The sequence below is a fragment of the Trichosurus vulpecula genome, chromosome 6, assembly GCF_011100635.1.
Source record: "Trichosurus vulpecula isolate mTriVul1 chromosome 6, mTriVul1.pri, whole genome shotgun sequence".
Taxonomy (NCBI): domain Eukaryota; kingdom Metazoa; phylum Chordata; class Mammalia; order Diprotodontia; family Phalangeridae; genus Trichosurus; species Trichosurus vulpecula.
In genome coordinates, this window is record NC_050578.1 from 170,357,115 (window position 1) to 170,374,255 (window position 17,141).

The 17,141-nt window shown below is 38.1% G+C and overlaps 1 protein-coding gene across 1 annotated transcript in view; it reads right to left on the reverse strand.

Annotated features, from left to right (window-relative positions):
• Window positions 1–2,753: 2,753 nt before the first annotated feature.
• Window positions 2,754–17,141, reverse strand: part of NWD2 (NACHT and WD repeat domain containing 2) — a 176,213-nt gene continuing 161,825 nt past the window's right edge. The window contains exons 5-7 of the mRNA XM_036762387.1: window positions 15,393–15,537; window positions 11,720–12,309; window positions 2,754–7,321 (exon numbers count right to left, since the gene is read on the reverse strand). Of these exons, the coding sequence (XP_036618282.1) occupies window positions 3,392–7,321; window positions 11,720–12,309; window positions 15,393–15,537 (4,665 nt within the window). The 3' untranslated portion in view covers window positions 2,754–3,391. The remainder of the gene's footprint in view (window positions 7,322–11,719; window positions 12,310–15,392; window positions 15,538–17,141) is intronic.

The following is a 17,141-nucleotide window of genomic DNA, read 5'->3' on the forward strand; positions in this document are numbered from 1 at the left end:
TATTGTATCATGGTTGAAGAACACTTTACTGTTCGTTATTGTCAATGTTGAGTATCCATTGGGATCATACTTCTATACAAGATACTTAGATGGGTTAAATTCTTTCTTTCTATTCCTTCATTCCCTCTTTTTCCTTCCTCCCCTCCCTCCTTCCTTTTTTCTTTCCTTCCCTCCTTCCTTCCATCCTCCCTCTCTCTTTTTGTTATATCTTTCACTGTGTCTCCTCTTCTTGCCCACACTGGAAGTGTAGTCACAGGTCTAATCCCAGTGTTGATCTGCACAGACGCTTTAACCTGTTCTGTTTTTCTGATCTGTACCAGTTTACCTCTCCTTAGGCAATCTGGTGGCCTTCTGCTTCTGGGAGATCACCATAGTGGGTCCCACCTTAGCAGACGTCAGACTTACTTTAGCCCAAAATGCACCTCAGAATTCAAGGGATCAACCAGCCTCAGCCTCCCTAGCAGCAGGGACTATAGGCATGTGCCATTATACCCAGTTACCTTTTTCCCCTCCCTCCCTTCCTCCCTCTCTCCTTCTTTTTCTCCCTCCCTCCTTCCTTCGCTCCCTTCCCTTCCCATTTTGATAGTCTCTTTTTTTTTAACCTAAAAGATCATAGAATATTAGAGCAGAAGGGACCTCTGTTCCCATCTAATTTATTTAAATCTCTTTATTTAAAAGATGAGGAAACTAAGATGGCAGAAACATCAGGTGACTTGACTAAGTCACACAGCTGTTAATGTCACAATTTTCAGTTGGATCATCAAAACTTGGAAAATACTCCAAAAAACTCCAAAGCAAATTAGTTTATCTTTTATTCATACAAACAATGCATACACAAGACTGTATATTGTTCGAAGACTGCAATAATATTCTAGTTTAACAACTCTGTAACAAAATGTAACTAAATGTAACATTTAAGAAAATATAAATCTCTGATTGGGTAATTCTTCCCAACAATACAAAGTTTACATAAAAACATTCAGTATGATCTAGGAGTTGCAAACAAGTTAGGAAAATCATTCAAATCACTCGATACTTAATATATTGGCTTTTACATAGAACATTCACACACTACATGTAATTCATCTTGGCATCTGACTTTTAGAAATTTAGTGGCACAGAGGTCCAACTCATACTACTTGTAATATTAATAGGGATTCCTTGAATGACCTTGGTCTGTCTCTGATGAGCACTTTCATATACAATCAACTCTAGAGTATGTATCTATGTACACAAGGACCTGGCTCTACCCCTTGGCTACTACCTGACTTGGACTCAGGCCAATAGTACCATAGCAGATCTGGCCTTGACATGGAGTAGGATAATAATTTGTATTTGAGTCTTATCTCAGGGTGTTAGTGTCTCAGACTACATTTCAAGGTCAAATATAAAAGACATGAGTGATATGCCATTTGATTTTTCTCCATTAGTGTCAATAATTGAGAGTTGACTATATTTTATATCACACAATCTCACAATATTCCTGTAGAGGATATAGGGGAAACTACCACTAACCTCATTTTGTAGTTGAGAAAGTGAGAAACAGAGAGGTTAGGTGATTGGCTCAGGGATCTACAGCAAGTCAGTGGTAGAACCAGAAACTAAAACTCCTTCCTTCACTTGCTAGAGGATCTGTTTCCTCTTAAAAAATTCCATTAAAAATTAGCCAAGGACATGCCATATGTATGATGTAGTGGGAGAAAAATCACTTTCAGTTTTTAGGATGTAACTATTTTTCTTGAATCAAGTAGAATAGTTAAAAAATATTTAATATTTCACAGCTTCTGCCTTGAAACTGATCACACTATATAAAAGGCTCAGAACAGTCCCAAAGCAGGAAGTAAAACAGATAATAAGCCTACGTACATATGTAGAAGTAAGAAATTTATTACAAACAGGAACAGTAAAGAACCTTTGGACAGCCTTAAGATTTTATGGAATATTTTAGCACAAATACAGGCATATTCTGTTAGTCCCAGAGTATTTGGTCATCTCTCTGCGTTCAACACAGGACAGAAGAGGAATGAGAGTAAGGCAAATGTTATCAGTAGTTCGTACATGGCATATCAAGAAAGCTTTCTTTCTGTTGAACTTCAGTGTAGGGATTTAGAGATAATTCATACTTTCTTATCAGAGAGTGAAGAATAACACTTTAGTACAATAATAGAATGGAACAGTTTAACTGCATTTGTAATGCCCTTATGTGAGTATTCATTGCATCTAGCAAAATATGTACTTTGAAAGAGACATTAAAAAAAGAATGAATTTTTAGTATTAAACATGTTTTTTTATAACTTGGGAAATAGCTTTTAAAGAAATTGTTTCCTCCTTTGTACAAAACCCACATATGCAACTTTTGCAAGACTGATTTTCTCCATCTGGGTTGCCCTTTTAGCTGCCAATTGACTCTTGTCCCATCCAGCTTACAGCTTCTCATTGTCACATCTTTTAAAGGTACTTTCCCTTTGTGTTGGGGTGTAGTCACTGGAGAGTTTTATATGGTCAGGATTGTTAAATTACTTTCCCCCTTCTCACTTTCTTTCCTTTATCCCCAGATACAAGTCTGGATGGTAAAAGGTAGAGTGGGGTTAAGGCTGTATTTATATAATATTAACAACCAAATGTTGCCAAACAAGAATAATTTGGCATCATGGAGACAAAGTAATGGTTGTTTGAATCTAACTTAAAAAAAAAGCACGATAAATGATTTTGGTCAAACTGCTCTGTGTGTGTGTGTGTGTGTGTAGTATGGTATCTAGTGAACTGAAGAGGTTATACTTCTGGCAGATATAGAGTCAATATATTGTACTATTTTCTAATTTCTAGGTGAAGCAGCAATGTAAAGAGTATTGCTAGAAATGCCCAGTGAAGATTTCATACTTGGATTAATTCCATACTTCCAAGAGCTGTGATTCTTTCTGTATGGGCGTTCTCATCATGAAGGTAGATCACAATCTTTCCATGCTTTAGTCTGTAGTTTGAAGAGTTGCTGTGGCCAAAAAATAATTAATCACCTGATAAATCAAATCTCCAAAGATGGACTTCTCTGGACTTAGGGTAGTGCTTGGGCAAGATGTACAATCCTTTGCAGGACCCATTCTCAAAGCCTTTTTGACTTACCAGAGCTTGCATTCTGTTGTTACAGCCTTTAAGAACACAGGGTCACTTCCATATAATGATGAGCCATTGGAAGAGGATTTTCATGGATTAATCTCAAGAAAAACTATAGCCAAAACACATTCCCATCTCTGTAGTTTTTACACATATGTGGACAAATATAGGTCACTTGTATTTCATTTTGCCTAAGAAATGCACCATTTCCATCTCCAATATAGAAGACAAACTTACAAATGTATATCATGAATTTCAGCAAACCCATCTAAATATGTAATTAGTTGTCAGCAGCAAAACTGTGGCTTCTGCTCTCTATGGCAGAGCATACACGGTCATAAGGATTGTGTTTTTTGGTTGGTGTTGCTTCAGTTGTTTCTGCAGGATCAGTCACTGTGATGGGGCTATCTCTTGCAAACACCTCAGTGGATTCTCTCCAAATACAATCTGCAGTAGCCTTAAAGCAATAACTATTACACTTTGGCCTCGATGCTTGTGTTGCACTGTTGAAAATTTGCCGGCTGTTTGAAGTGGCAATTTTAATTTTCAAAGCTGCATCGACCCGGTCCACTACGGTATAAATCCCTATACTTCCATCATCAAAACCAACGATAATATTCAAGTGCCTCTGTGACAGTGCAAGATATGTTGGTGTCTTATAAAGTGAGCAAGCACCAATGTTTTTACCATCTGCAAGTCTCATGACAATTAAGCTGGAGACTGCACCATTGTCATCTTCCTCTTCTCCATTCCGGAAACAAATATAGACCAGGTAGCGGCCATCTCGAGATAGCCTCTGCCGCCAGATGATTCCAGCAGCATGTACCACTCGTAGTTTACCACTATGCAGATCAAGAACATTTATATTTTCATCTCCCCGGGACATGATGCCTAGTTTGCCATTGGGGGAAATTTCGAAGTCCTCTAGATTTTTTAAGAAATTGTTTGGAAGTTGCACACGTCGACAGATGACTTCGTCTGTCAGGCTCCAGATGTTCACAGTTTCCGTTGATGTTATAAACACTATGATATCAGGGCAGTCAGGTATCAATTTGAAATTTACAATCATGGTCCCATCCTCGCAGCAGAACTTCTTGGTGATACTTCCTGTCCATAAGCTGACTGCCAGCACTTTGTTTTTTGTGATGCCTACCACAAATGTATTTGCAGAGGTTATAAATGCATTCTGTAAAGGAGTGAGAATATTGCACACCCTGTGGCCTGTGGCCAGTCGCCAGACTCTAGAGGCATTTTCCTCACAGAGTGAAACCACAAATTGATCATTGTGTGTAATCAGCAGCTGGGATATTCTTTGCCCATTAATGCGAAAGAGGTTTTCACCACTATTGGTGTGCCACACGTATTGGCTACATTTGTCATCTGATGTCACCATCACATCCCCAGAGGAGGTGAGGACACAATGCTCTACGATGCCTTCATGCTTAAATTCTGCCTCAATGAATCCATTGCTAAAGTTCCACTTATGGACAGATTCAGATCCATCTAGGGAATAAATGATTTCACCTCTAGCAGGTAACACCAGTCTTTGGATGGGTTTTCCGGTCTTGTCTATGTTGGACATTGCTGTAATTATATCTATGTCCCAAATAGAAAGGACACCACTGGTAGATAAAGATAGCAGCATATTATGGTGATTAGACTTGACCAGCTTGACTATGGTTCCTGAGATTTCCTGTAAACTTGCCATACACTGTCCAGTGTCTCTCCTCCAAAAAAACACAGCTGAGGTATTTTCCATAGTAGCGATTATGCAGTCGCCATTTTTGGACAGCACTGCAGAGATGAAGCGCTCATTGTGTTTCGCTCTGAATTTTTCTGCCACCTTCCACATCGTAGTGTCTAAGAGTTCTATGCTGAGTGCTTTGCAGATAAGAATTGCACTTTGGTCCTCGGAAAGTTCAATGCTGACAACTTCGCTGTCCTCTCTTCGACAATCAAAATCCTCCGTTAGTTGGGGATTGGTGATTTCCTCAGTATTCCAAACAGAAAGGCTGCCCTCACTGTCAACCATGACCATTTCCTGCGCTGTGTCCAAGATGAGAAGAAACTTCACAAAGCCACCTGAAAATTCAGATGTCACAGTGGAGAGCTTTTCTCCACTCCCTAAATGAAATATGGTGGTGGTATTTAGATACTGCCCACAGAAAGCATACACTCCATCCAGAGAGCACTGGACACAAGTGACTTCGTACCAGCAGTGGAACTGATAAAGAGGCCATCCATAAAGTAGATCAATGACGGTGACATCTTTGCTGGCTTCCAACCAGGCAAGGGCATGTGTAATTGACAAGGTAAACCCATTGATGAAATTAGAACCACTTCCATGCTTGACTCCTTTGATTTCAACTTCAGACAGGAGGCAGGAATTTATGTTGTCATAAATCAACAAGGTGTTGTTGGTCGTGGCTACCACAAGGTACTTTTCATCTGTGGTGAGCTTCATGCCCAGAATAACAGACTGGGCTGTGGTGATTTGCCTGAGTAGCTGACGGGTCTCTACATCCCATGTGCTGATGGAGCCATTTTCCAAAGCTGTGAGAACAGTACTTGGGTTACAAGTAGGCAAAATCTCGGTGACGTGTAGATGACTAGATGACAAGGGAAGCCTTTCAGGGCTGTAGGTCACATCCATGGAAGAATGTAAGGGGACAATAGAGCAGTATTTAGGTCCATCTTTGTCACATTCCAAAAGAAGGTGCCTCAGTTTGGGTAATGAACTGACAACTGGAAGAAGCCTCTGCTGGAGCTCGGCAGAGAGGGAGCCAGGGAACGTGATGATCTTGCTTTTGATGCCTCGAAGGGTGCTGGCCAGAAACTTCAGTTCCTTCTCCTGTGAGTAGTTGTAAGCCACCTCAATGTCTGCGAGGGCTTTGTCAAATTGGCCAATTTTTACCATGGTATAAAGCCAGCTGAAGTTCATGATGACTCCATAGAGCAGGTCATCTGTTTTCCCACATCTCGTCAAGTGGTGTAAAAGCTCTGACATTTTGCGGTGATTGACAAAAAAGATGTCAGGCTCCAGTGGATTGCACTGAAACACCCAGGGTTGATCTGGGGCCTGTCTATCAAAAGATGCCTGCTCCAGGAAATGCTTTTCTTCCTCTAGTAAACTTCTGCTTTCTAGATCAAGGCAGCCATTCAAGTATGGGTCTTCGAGGCAGAAAACTTTCCTCCTGCCACCAGACCAGACCCCCAGAAAATAATCTGCTAGGATCGTATGCATTTCACGCAAGTCAGTGTCATTATGTAGATAAAGCTTCTGTGCTATCAGCTGTAGGTGCCTATTGGCCCACACCAAGAGTGTGACGTTTTTCACATGCCGTTCTATCAAGTATCCACTCAGGCCTTCCTTGAGCCTTGCAATATATACATAAGGCACCCGCAGGGGGTTACTCGGTCGTATATTCTCATTTAGCTCATTCATGACACTGTTGTCCAATGCTAAAACATCTTCCAACTCCATTTCACTCAAACCCATTTTAGCCATGGTGATGTAACCCAGAGCTCGGGATACTAGTTTCTGCCCACATTTCCTCTCCAGGGACCAAAATAACTGCTCTATGCTTTCATGGACTGTGACACAGAGGGATGACTCATCCACATCTTTGTGGGACCTCCAGTTTCTAACCTCCCTGAAGGTTAAATTCACAAACATTGGCAATGTGCACTTCGAGAAAGCTTCGTTGACATATATCTGTTGCCCTGATGTCACTTTTCTTTTGACACGTAGCAACTGGTGTTTTAGGACCTGACTGCACATTTTTCTGTCCCTTGGAATGAGCTCAATGTAGTTGTCTTCTTCATGGATAAGGCACCTCAGTTTCTGCAGGATCCCATGTTTGTTGGGCAGTGTGGATAGTACTATCCGTACAAAACGGGGAAGATGAACAGGAAGCCACCAAAGTTTTCTGGCATCATCGACATCAGAGAGCTGCTCTAGGGCATCAAATATTATTACCAAGGGCCTCTGAAATGACGACTCATTCAAAAGATTTATGAACAAGTCACGAAGATCATGGACCTTCTTAGGATAGCTTTGCACCAGACATCGGTAATTAACTGCCAGTTGTTCACAGATGCTTAGAAGTAGATTCTTAAGATCAGTGCTCATATCTGTGGTTCCTAGAAATCTTACAATTACGACTGGGTCAGATTCAGGTCCCATCTCTTCATGTAGCCAACCATAAGCCTAAAACACAGAAGCATAGTTTAGAAGGACAATTTAAAAACTAAAATAGTGAAATTTTAGCATCCTACTTATCTAGAGGTCAGACTTCAAGAAACTTAAAACCATCTGGAATGTAACTAAGAACTGGGAAAGCAAAAAACAAAAACAAAAACAAAAACAAAAAACAAAAAAACTAAACTCAAAAAAACGGACCAAAATGAGAACATAAAACCCATGAATGTAAAACCAGACATTTTACTTCATAAGAGAGATCCTTGAGGCTTCACTCACAACTTAATGATTCTTACAGAACACATAATTCTAAATGGGTTAGTTATCTAGTTTCTCAGCCCACAGAAGCAGCAAATTAGAAGAGCTTATATGTGTGTTTGTGGACAGAGGTTGGAAGAGGCAGGCAGATGGATAGCAGCGAGGAGTGACAACTGACAATTTGGCAATGAGGAAAAAAAGAGAAAAACTATAAAAAGCAGAAAAAATAACAAAGTATAAAAAATTATTAAGACATTCTGTCAAAATTATGACCCATGAAATCCTGTTCAGAGTTAGCTTTAGCAAAATGTATTAAATATTTGAACACACACGTAATAGGTGTTTGGTGTAGTGAAAAGAATACTGGCTTTGGAGTTAGAAGACCTAGGTCTGAATCCTAGCTCAGTATTACTTATTACTTTTGGGACTTTGATTAGGATTGCTATTAAAAATAAAGGTGCCTAAAAACTGGAGAACTACTTTCTAGTACAGACTCTACTATTAACTAACTATATGATTTCCAGCAAATCTTTTAACATCACTCAGCCCATTTTTCTTCATTTGCCACCTGGGGATAATGATTACGACTTTGTCTAACCTGAGAGAGTTGTTGTGAGAAGCACCTTAAATTGTTATATAAGTGTGAATTACTATTACCCCAAACACTGTGAGGTCTAGCATTTGGGGCTCCATAGATCATAGAATGGCAGGGTAATTGGAATATGCCCCAAGGAGGACAAAGATGTGTGTATACACATACACACACACACACACACACACACACACACACACACACATATATATATATATACATATATATTCAAACACACACATACACACATGTGGTATAGTATATAACATGCTAGAACTGTGGTTTCTAAACTGAGGAAATAGTTGTTCAATTGTTTCAATTGTGTCTGACTCCTCGTGACCCCATTTGGGGTTTTCTTGGCAAAGATACTGGAGTGGTTTGCCATTTCCTTCTCCAACTCATTCTGAGATGAGGAACTGAGGCAAACAGGTTTAAGTGACTTGCCCAGGGTCACACAGCTAAGTATAAATAATAAGTATAAGATGAATCTTCCTGACTATGGGCCCAGCACTCTACTGTGCCACTTAGCTGACCTGAGTTCAAATCTAGCCTTAGACACTTATTAGTTGTATGACTGGGCAAGTCACTTAATTGCTGTCTGCCTTGATTTCCTCATCTGTAAAATGTTAATAATAATAGCAACTACCCCTTAGGGTTGTTTGTGGACAAAATTAAGTAATGTTTGCAAACCTTAAAATATTATACACATTAGCTATCATTACTACTACTACTACTACTACCACTACTACCACTAACCACCAGAATTTAAGACCTCAAAGGACTAAGAAAATTTTTATATCAGTTAATGCTCCTTGTTGTAGTGTTAAGAGCCACACTTTTTGTGGTAGCAAAAAACTGGAGTACTCATTGATTGGAGAATGACTGGACAAATTATAGCATATAAATACACTGGAATACTATACTGATACACCACAAGAAAAAAATGACTGAGGAATTCAGAGAACTATGGGAAGACTCATACAAACTAACAGTAAAATAAGCAGAACTAAGAGAAAAAATACATTATAATTATAATTTACTTACGTTGTAATAATATAACTAAAGCAAAGTCAACATCAAAGGGCAGATAAAGTGAGGACTTTTAATAATCAATTTCAGTCCTGGAGAACAAATGATGAAACACAATCCCCTCCTTTCAGTAAAGAGGTGAAGGGCTATATGTATGGAATATTGCAAATAATTTGATATAAGAGAAAGTTTACTGTAGAAATGTTAATTCATTCAATATAAAAATCTCTCTGAGGGAACGTTGGGCAGGTTCATTTAATAGACGGAAAAATTGGGAGGGGAGGCATAGGCTGGGTAAGTGATTTGCCTAACCTGGGGATAAAGGGCTAACCACAAGGAGAACCAGATTTGATTCCCATCATAATGTTCTTTTTAATTCATTGAATCTCTTAATAACATTAAAAACCTGCATAATATCTAATTACAAGTAAGCTAATAGATACACTAGGAAAAATCACTCTGTAATCTCATTTCATAAATATAATTTAGAATTTTTTTAAAAAGTACCTCAATGTATTTAAGTGACAATTTTAAATTCATTAAAAGGACTAATTATGTAATCGTAGTTTAATTGGTGTAACTGAAATAATCAAAGAGATGGGAAGGCAGTAATATGAGGTCAGCCTAAAAAGATTAGTATTCTCTCTGGAAAGACAAAAGCTAAGAGAAGACATGATCAAAGCCTTTTAAAATTGTGAGGGATACAGTATGAGTAAAGATAGAATGGTTCAATAAAACCTGGTATAATAGGGCTAAAGAATACTCCTTAAAAATTGAAAGGGGTAAATTTGAAAAAATGAAATGAAATATTGCTATAAATAATATATAGTAAACTTGTGAAACTATAACTTCAATATATGCTACAGGCTCGAGAAATAAATAGGTTTAAGAAAGGCTTAAATAAAATTGTTTGAAAATAGATCCATAATGGGTTAAGCAGGAACTTAGCATTAGAAAGGAAATAAGCATGGTTTGCCCTCCCCCTTTAAAATGTTTCATTGATGTTCCTCTCTCCCTTCTCTCCCTCCTTCTCTCCCTCTCCTTACTCCTTCCTTTCTTCCTTCCTTCCTTCCTTCCTTCCTTCCTTCCTTCCTTCCTTCCTTCCTTCCTTCCTTCTTTCCTTCCTTCCTTCCTTCCTTCCTTCCTTCCTTCCTTCCTTCCTTCCTTCCTTCCTTCCTTCCTCTCTTTCTTTGATTCCCATCTTAATGTTCTTTTCAATTTGTGGGATTTCTTATTAACATTAAAGACCTGCATAATATCTAATTACAGGTGAGTTAGTGTTTCCCAAGCTGGTCAAAATTAGACTCTGTAATCTATTCTATATTCCTGTGATTTTCGATGTGCATGTACTGTCATAATTGTACATCATCTATATTCAAGTATTTTTTCCTTACACTTAGGACAACTGGATTATTTCATGAGTGATTTACTATTAAGACAGCAACATATAAAGGAATGACTATGTTCTCAAGGACACAGTAAGAAAAAAGTATCTCAAACCCTAGCACAGTAGCAATAAAAACAGTGGCCCGTCATCTACTGTTGTAGATACGTTGCATGTTGTTATGTGATTGACTTTCTACCTCCCACCTGCTTTTAATCCCTATACTTTGGGCCACTTTCATTTCAACTGTAGGTGTAGCCATGCCTCAGATTCTAGGACTAGTTCTAGACTTGGGCAGTGGGACATAAAGAGCCCAAGGCCAGGTGCTGTGTGGCTTAGCATCATCAGCCATCTCCTGATCTTATAATACCAAACCACAACCTTATACCTCATATTTTGTAACCGGGTCTTTGTTTTTATCCCCATTGATTGGATGCCTGGTACTCTAGATTTTTCTGGACTGGGATCCTACCTTACAAGGTCCCTATTCCTTCCAGGGACTAGAGTCCTTCCTCCAAACCCTAATTCCCGTGGCTTGGTGCCAGCTATTTGCAGGGAAGAAACTAGGTGGCACAGTGCATATAGTCCTGACTTGGCAGCAGGAAGACCTGGATTCAAAGTCTGCCTCAGTGACTTACTAGCTCTGTGACCCTAGGCAAGTCACTTAACCTCTGTCTGACCCAATTTTGTTAACTGAGGGGGATATTAATAGCACCTGCCATACAAAGTTCTTGTACGGGTTAAATGAGATAATATTTGTAAACCACTTAGTACAGTGCCTGGCAAATAGTAGACACTTAATAAGTGCTTGTTCCTTTCTCCATTACCTTTGATCTTTTCATGTTTCCAGATTACTATGACTTTATGCTCCAACCGCCTTCCTAAACTTCCTCTTATTACATGCTGCATGGACATCCTTCGGTTACCTGCCCTGTCTCCGCAATCCTGTCTGATCTCTGGGTCTTAGCCATCCTTTGTCTGACCCATTCTGCTGAGGAGCAAGCCCCGGTTATGATGCCAAACAAAAAATAAATACTGGAGCAAGCAACAGATGAATAAACAAAAGTGAAATAAACTAAATTCGCTTTTAAAAAATATACAAAGTAGAACTTTACAAAAACACTAAAGATGAATTGACATTTACCTTCTTGGCTACTTCAGCTAATAGAAGAGTTTTTCCAGTGCAAGGTCCTCCAAAGGTGATGAGAGGGTTAATGTGCCCTGCTTTGCTGGGAAGAAGGTATTTGTGCACTATATTTAGAGATTCACATTTGTACTCGTAGAAGGAGGCATATGTTTTACATAATGATGAGTGCTGAAGAATTTCGTCATACAGTGTATCGGTTTCTGTGTCAAAATTCTGTTGTACAGTTGCCTGAATGATGTCAATCATATCCTCATAAAACTGTTTGCCAAGTCCTTCTATATAATGGTTCTCTACTTCTTGTGAATAACCTAGTTTCATGTCACAATGTGTAATGGAAGTGTAGACCCTCAGATTAGATGATGCAACAATGGTAGGAATAAATTCATCCCTGAGTTTTATCAGTTTCTCGTGGGCTTCTGGGTCTCGGATAATCCTTGGTTCTGTCCCAGTTATGTCCATGTATTTACCCATTGCTGGAATTTTCACAAAACGCTCAATGTTTGCAATTTTTCTAATGTAGCAAACACATTTCTTTAGGAATGCTGGTGTTTGTTTTCCCAAAGCAAAGTCAAACTCATCTTCAATAGCTGAAAAAACAAACAAAAGAAATCTAGTGCTAACTTCCCCATTCAAAAGCAGAAAAAGCCAAATCTCAACTCTATTGCTTTGCTCCTGTTGGGGCGTTCTGAGCAGAATAGTCCTCTACACAGGTGACAAGATATGTCATCAGTGGCATTAGACATAGGGAGGAGGATGTTTCACTTCAGAAGAACTATTTCCTAAGTGACCAGAAGAATATATAAAACTGTAGGAAATTTACTATCTGATCACCTAGCCAGTGGAGTGTGAATGACCTCAGTCTGTGTCTATATAATGGCCCCTAAACATATTACAAATTAGAAAAAAAGGTGGTCAATGACATACTAGGCCAGATTTGCAGACTATTCATTCACCTTTAGCTTTGACTAAGACTCGTATTTCTTCTTGTGATTATGTCATTCGATATTTTAACTAGGGATTTCCCAGTGGTATATGACCTTGGAGAGGTCACTTCATATTTTTGGGTCTAAATGTCCTCATTTGTAAAATGAGGGGGTTGGATTACAGTAGCTGTTCTCAAAGTGTGGTCCTAAAATCCCTGGAGGTCTTTGAGGTCTTTTTATGATAATACTAATATAATATTTGCCTATTAAAATACTTCTCCTGTTTTCAACTACACATCTGTATGAGGCCAAACTTTCTTCCTTTCCTTCAACCAAAACAACATATCACAATAGATTGAATGCAGAAGCAGATTTGAGAATCCAACTGTCTTCCATTAAGTCATGATATTTGCGAAACTATGTAAAACAATGCCATTCTTCTCATTAATTTTTTTGAAAATATGGTTATTTTTCATTAGCATGTTATTTTTATTAACATGTAAAGACTTTTTATAGTTATTTTAAAATGAATTAATAAATATTTGAAAAATCTATCAGTTCTAATTTCTAATATGGTAAATATTATTAGATATAACCCACATGTACAAAAGCTCTTTGGGATCTTCAATAATTTCTTAGGAGCATAAAGGGGTCATCCTAAGACCAAAAAGTTTTGAGAAGTACTGAACTAGTAGATCTCTAAAGTCCTTTCTAGCTCCAAATCCATTTTTTTCCAGATTGTCTTAGTAAACTGTTCAAACAATTCTTTTTGCTCTGATTTTGACTAACATGCCTCCTATCTGATTGGCTAGTGGCCTGAAGCATTAAGGACAGATATAGCAATACAAATGCTTTAAATAGAATTGATGACCATGGAAATAAAATACAAACTAATAAATGTTTCAGCCTTAGTTGCTTAATATTAAATCCTCTTAGGATATACAATTTATTCTGAGCCCAGGGAGGAAAAATGATTAAATTAAAAAAAAACAGACTTGTTAGGTCTGCCAATAGATTTTTTCCCCTGATTTTGAAGAATTATTATTAATGTGAAGATAGATGACACCCCCCTCCAATTTTTAGCCAAAAGTATTTGAGCCTGTAGTACTCAATAGTTCATATTAGCCCCACCATATTTAAGCTTCAAATGAGGTTTATGACCAAAAGATTAAGCCCTTGGATAATTGGTCCAATGACCTTGCCTACTAGGTTTTCTTCTCTAGGCAAACTTTGCCTACTTGATTGGTGGTTGGAAGGCGAGGGAAGGAGGGAGGAAGAAGGAAAGAGGAAAAAAAGATTTTAGAAAACTTGGAAATTTCCCATACAGTTAGAGATTTTGAGGATAGAGTGAAGGATTTATAGAAAAGATAGGCAAGTGAGGTCTGAAACTTGCTAGCAATGTAGCTGTCATAGATAATACGGCACATAAAGCCAGAACTATTCCACTTAGGACACTGAGGGTCAGAAAGGTTATGTGACTTGCCTAATATCGCATAGATGGTAAAGGCTAGAGCCAGGACTCTGTTTCCTTTGAAATACTCTTCACAGAGATATAAACTTATATGGGATTATTTTGTGGGGAGGATGAATCAGTATGATACTATTTGTATATGAATATAAAACTTGAATAAGGTTCATAATAAAAGAAATTTTTTAAAAAGTTCAAAAAGTTTTCATACTAAGTAGAATCAATATCATAGAATTTTAGTGATAGAAAGGATCTCAGAAACAGTTTAGTTCAATCTCCATTTTAAGTATAAATCTCCTTTACCATATCCCCTGATAGGTCATAATTTGGTGTCTTTTTGGAGATCATCAGGAACAGGAAACTCAAATGAAGTATTTTAAAATAGATTCTCAAAAGTTTTATGATTAAAATTAATTGTATCATTAATTAATCAATTGAACTGATACTTTCCCCCAAATTCAGTTTTTAAGCAGCATCCTAGAAAATCAGTGTGGCTTTAACTTGATAAGAGAAACAGGCTAAGTCTCCCACCAAAATATAAAGATCAGGAGTGTCTTAATCTAGGAGAATAAGATTATCAAATTTAGTCTCTTATGATTTTTATCTTTTTTTAATCAGCTCTGATATCTTAAAAAGATATCAGCAACTGTAAAACTGAGGTGTCTTTCATTAGCAAAAGTGATTTACAGTTAACTTTACATTTTTAAAATCACTATCATCATCTATTCCTTGACAAAATTTGAAACAACTAAGTACCTTTGCCACAGATCCATATTCCATAATATCAGTTTTCAATGAGGAAGGAATAAAAGTTGCAGAAAAGATATCTGCAGGTCTGCAGTTTACTTTCAAGTATTCCAAATCTCTACATGTCCTATTTCTTTACCTGATCCTTTTTTTTCTTTCTGGGTACCATCTCCTCCCCCTCTCCCCAAATTGAAATCTAGGACATTTCCTTGGAGATTACTAGCGCTCTGTGTTACTTATAATAATGAAGCCTCGTTTTTCATTGTTAAAACGGAGGTGCCAAGTGGTTTAAGTCAGAAATATTGGCTGAATGTGGTTTATCATAGTCATCTTTCTTTTGAAGTTACGGTTTCATCCAGAAACCCCATAAGTTAATTAGGATATGATCCGTAGCAGAAGGTTGAATAATATCTTTTTCTAGATGGAGATAATTAGGACAATTTCTTTCATTTGATGCAAGTTGCATTTATTCATTCATAAAAGATTTTATATGTGGCCATTTTTTGGCCTTTGCTGACAGTATAAAAGTTACCTGAAAAGAGATATCTCTTGGCTTGGCTGTGCTTCATTTTCCCCTTTTCATGTAGCAATTTCACAGCTGTCCTAAAAATCTTCTTTATTTCCTCAGATATCTCTTGCCATTTTTTTTCATTCTCAGCATTGGCAGAAGATGGCATCTACCAAAAACATTCAAGGAAACAGGCACAAATTTCAGGTACTTAAAAAGGACAGATCTGACATTGAGGTAAATGAGACAGTACCGCACGGTGGAAAGAACCCTGGCTCTGGAGTCAAAGGACCTGGCTTAAGTTCCTGCCTCAGTCGCTAACTCCCTGTTTGACCTCGGGCAATTCAGGTTATGGCTCTGGGCTTTACTTTCCTCATTTGCAAACAAGGAGATTGGATTAGATGGACTTTTAGATTCTTTCCAACTCTAGAGACCTGATACTGCATGATCTCCCCTTCCCCCAAGAATTGTTACAAACAAGATGCAGTGCAATAATAATATATCTTTCTGACAATCTAAAGGAGTGAGAAAGGAAATGAAGAGGAAAGGAGGCACCAAATATTGGTGTCCATGCCATGGTGACATCCCCAGTGAAAACATCACTGCTGCAGAAAGAAATTTGACAGGTGAGAAGGTAGTTTTCTCAAGCAATTTACTGAGGTTAGTTTTACCTCCTGCAATAAGGAAGTAGACATATTCAACTTTGTTGGATGGCTGTTATGGGGTAGGGGAAGAAGGGTGAAATAATTGCACTCTATGTACAAATAGAATGATTTTGTTTGAAGCCTCCCAGATGATACTTTCTGGACCATACTGCCCTGTACTTGTCCAGTAGATAGAAAATGAATGTTTCATGTTTTGCCTAAGTGTTAAGGGAACATATAATGAGAGAAAAGACACAACAACCATAGTTATCTGTGTTTCTTTGATGCTTTAGGTATGTGTGGAGTCAGAGTTTACCAATCCCCAACTTATTTCATGAGAGAAGGACCCTGGGAATACTTGATTAGCGTGTGTGTGTGTGTGTGTGTGTGTGTGTGTGTGTGTGTGTGTGTGTGAGAGAGAGAGAGAGAGAGAGAGAGAGAGAGAGAGACAGACAGATACAGAGACAGAGAGAGACAGAGACAGAAACACAGAGAGAGAAGGAGGAGGAGGAGGAGGAGGAGGAGGAGGAGGAGGAAGCATTTGCATGAGATTCCTTGGTCAGGACATTAACTGGGGGAAAATGAGCTGAGGTTATCAATGCAGTCTCTGATCTGATTTGGGTTTCTTTTTTAGTATCCAGTCTCCATGTTTATACAAACAGTAAACCTTTAGGCTCTAAAATTTGGAGAATATTTTCCTGAAAGACCTGCACAATTTTGAGCATTAGAACTATGCTAGAACATACATTAAAGTAGAAATAGTTTCATTCTGAAATGTCATTATGTGAACTCTTGAGTTGAAACAACAAATCTAGTTGATAAATGTTAGCCAAGGTTTTGGTGTCAGAAAGTTATTGTTAAACTGTCTAGTGGTCATAAATATTACAGGAAGCCATAGCACTTCTGGGTAATATGCATGTTAGGGGATGGAAATATTATATTTTCTGGGAAAGCCCTAAGTACTAGGAATGAGGCATCACTGATCCTTTCTTTTAGCAACATTCTTTATGCTCTCAGGAGTCAAAGATGATAGGTAAAGAGCTTTATTGTTACACCATTTTTTTAAAAAACACAAAGCTGAGCCTAATAACAGACTGTTTAGATAGAAATAGCAAGTATTATCACCCCT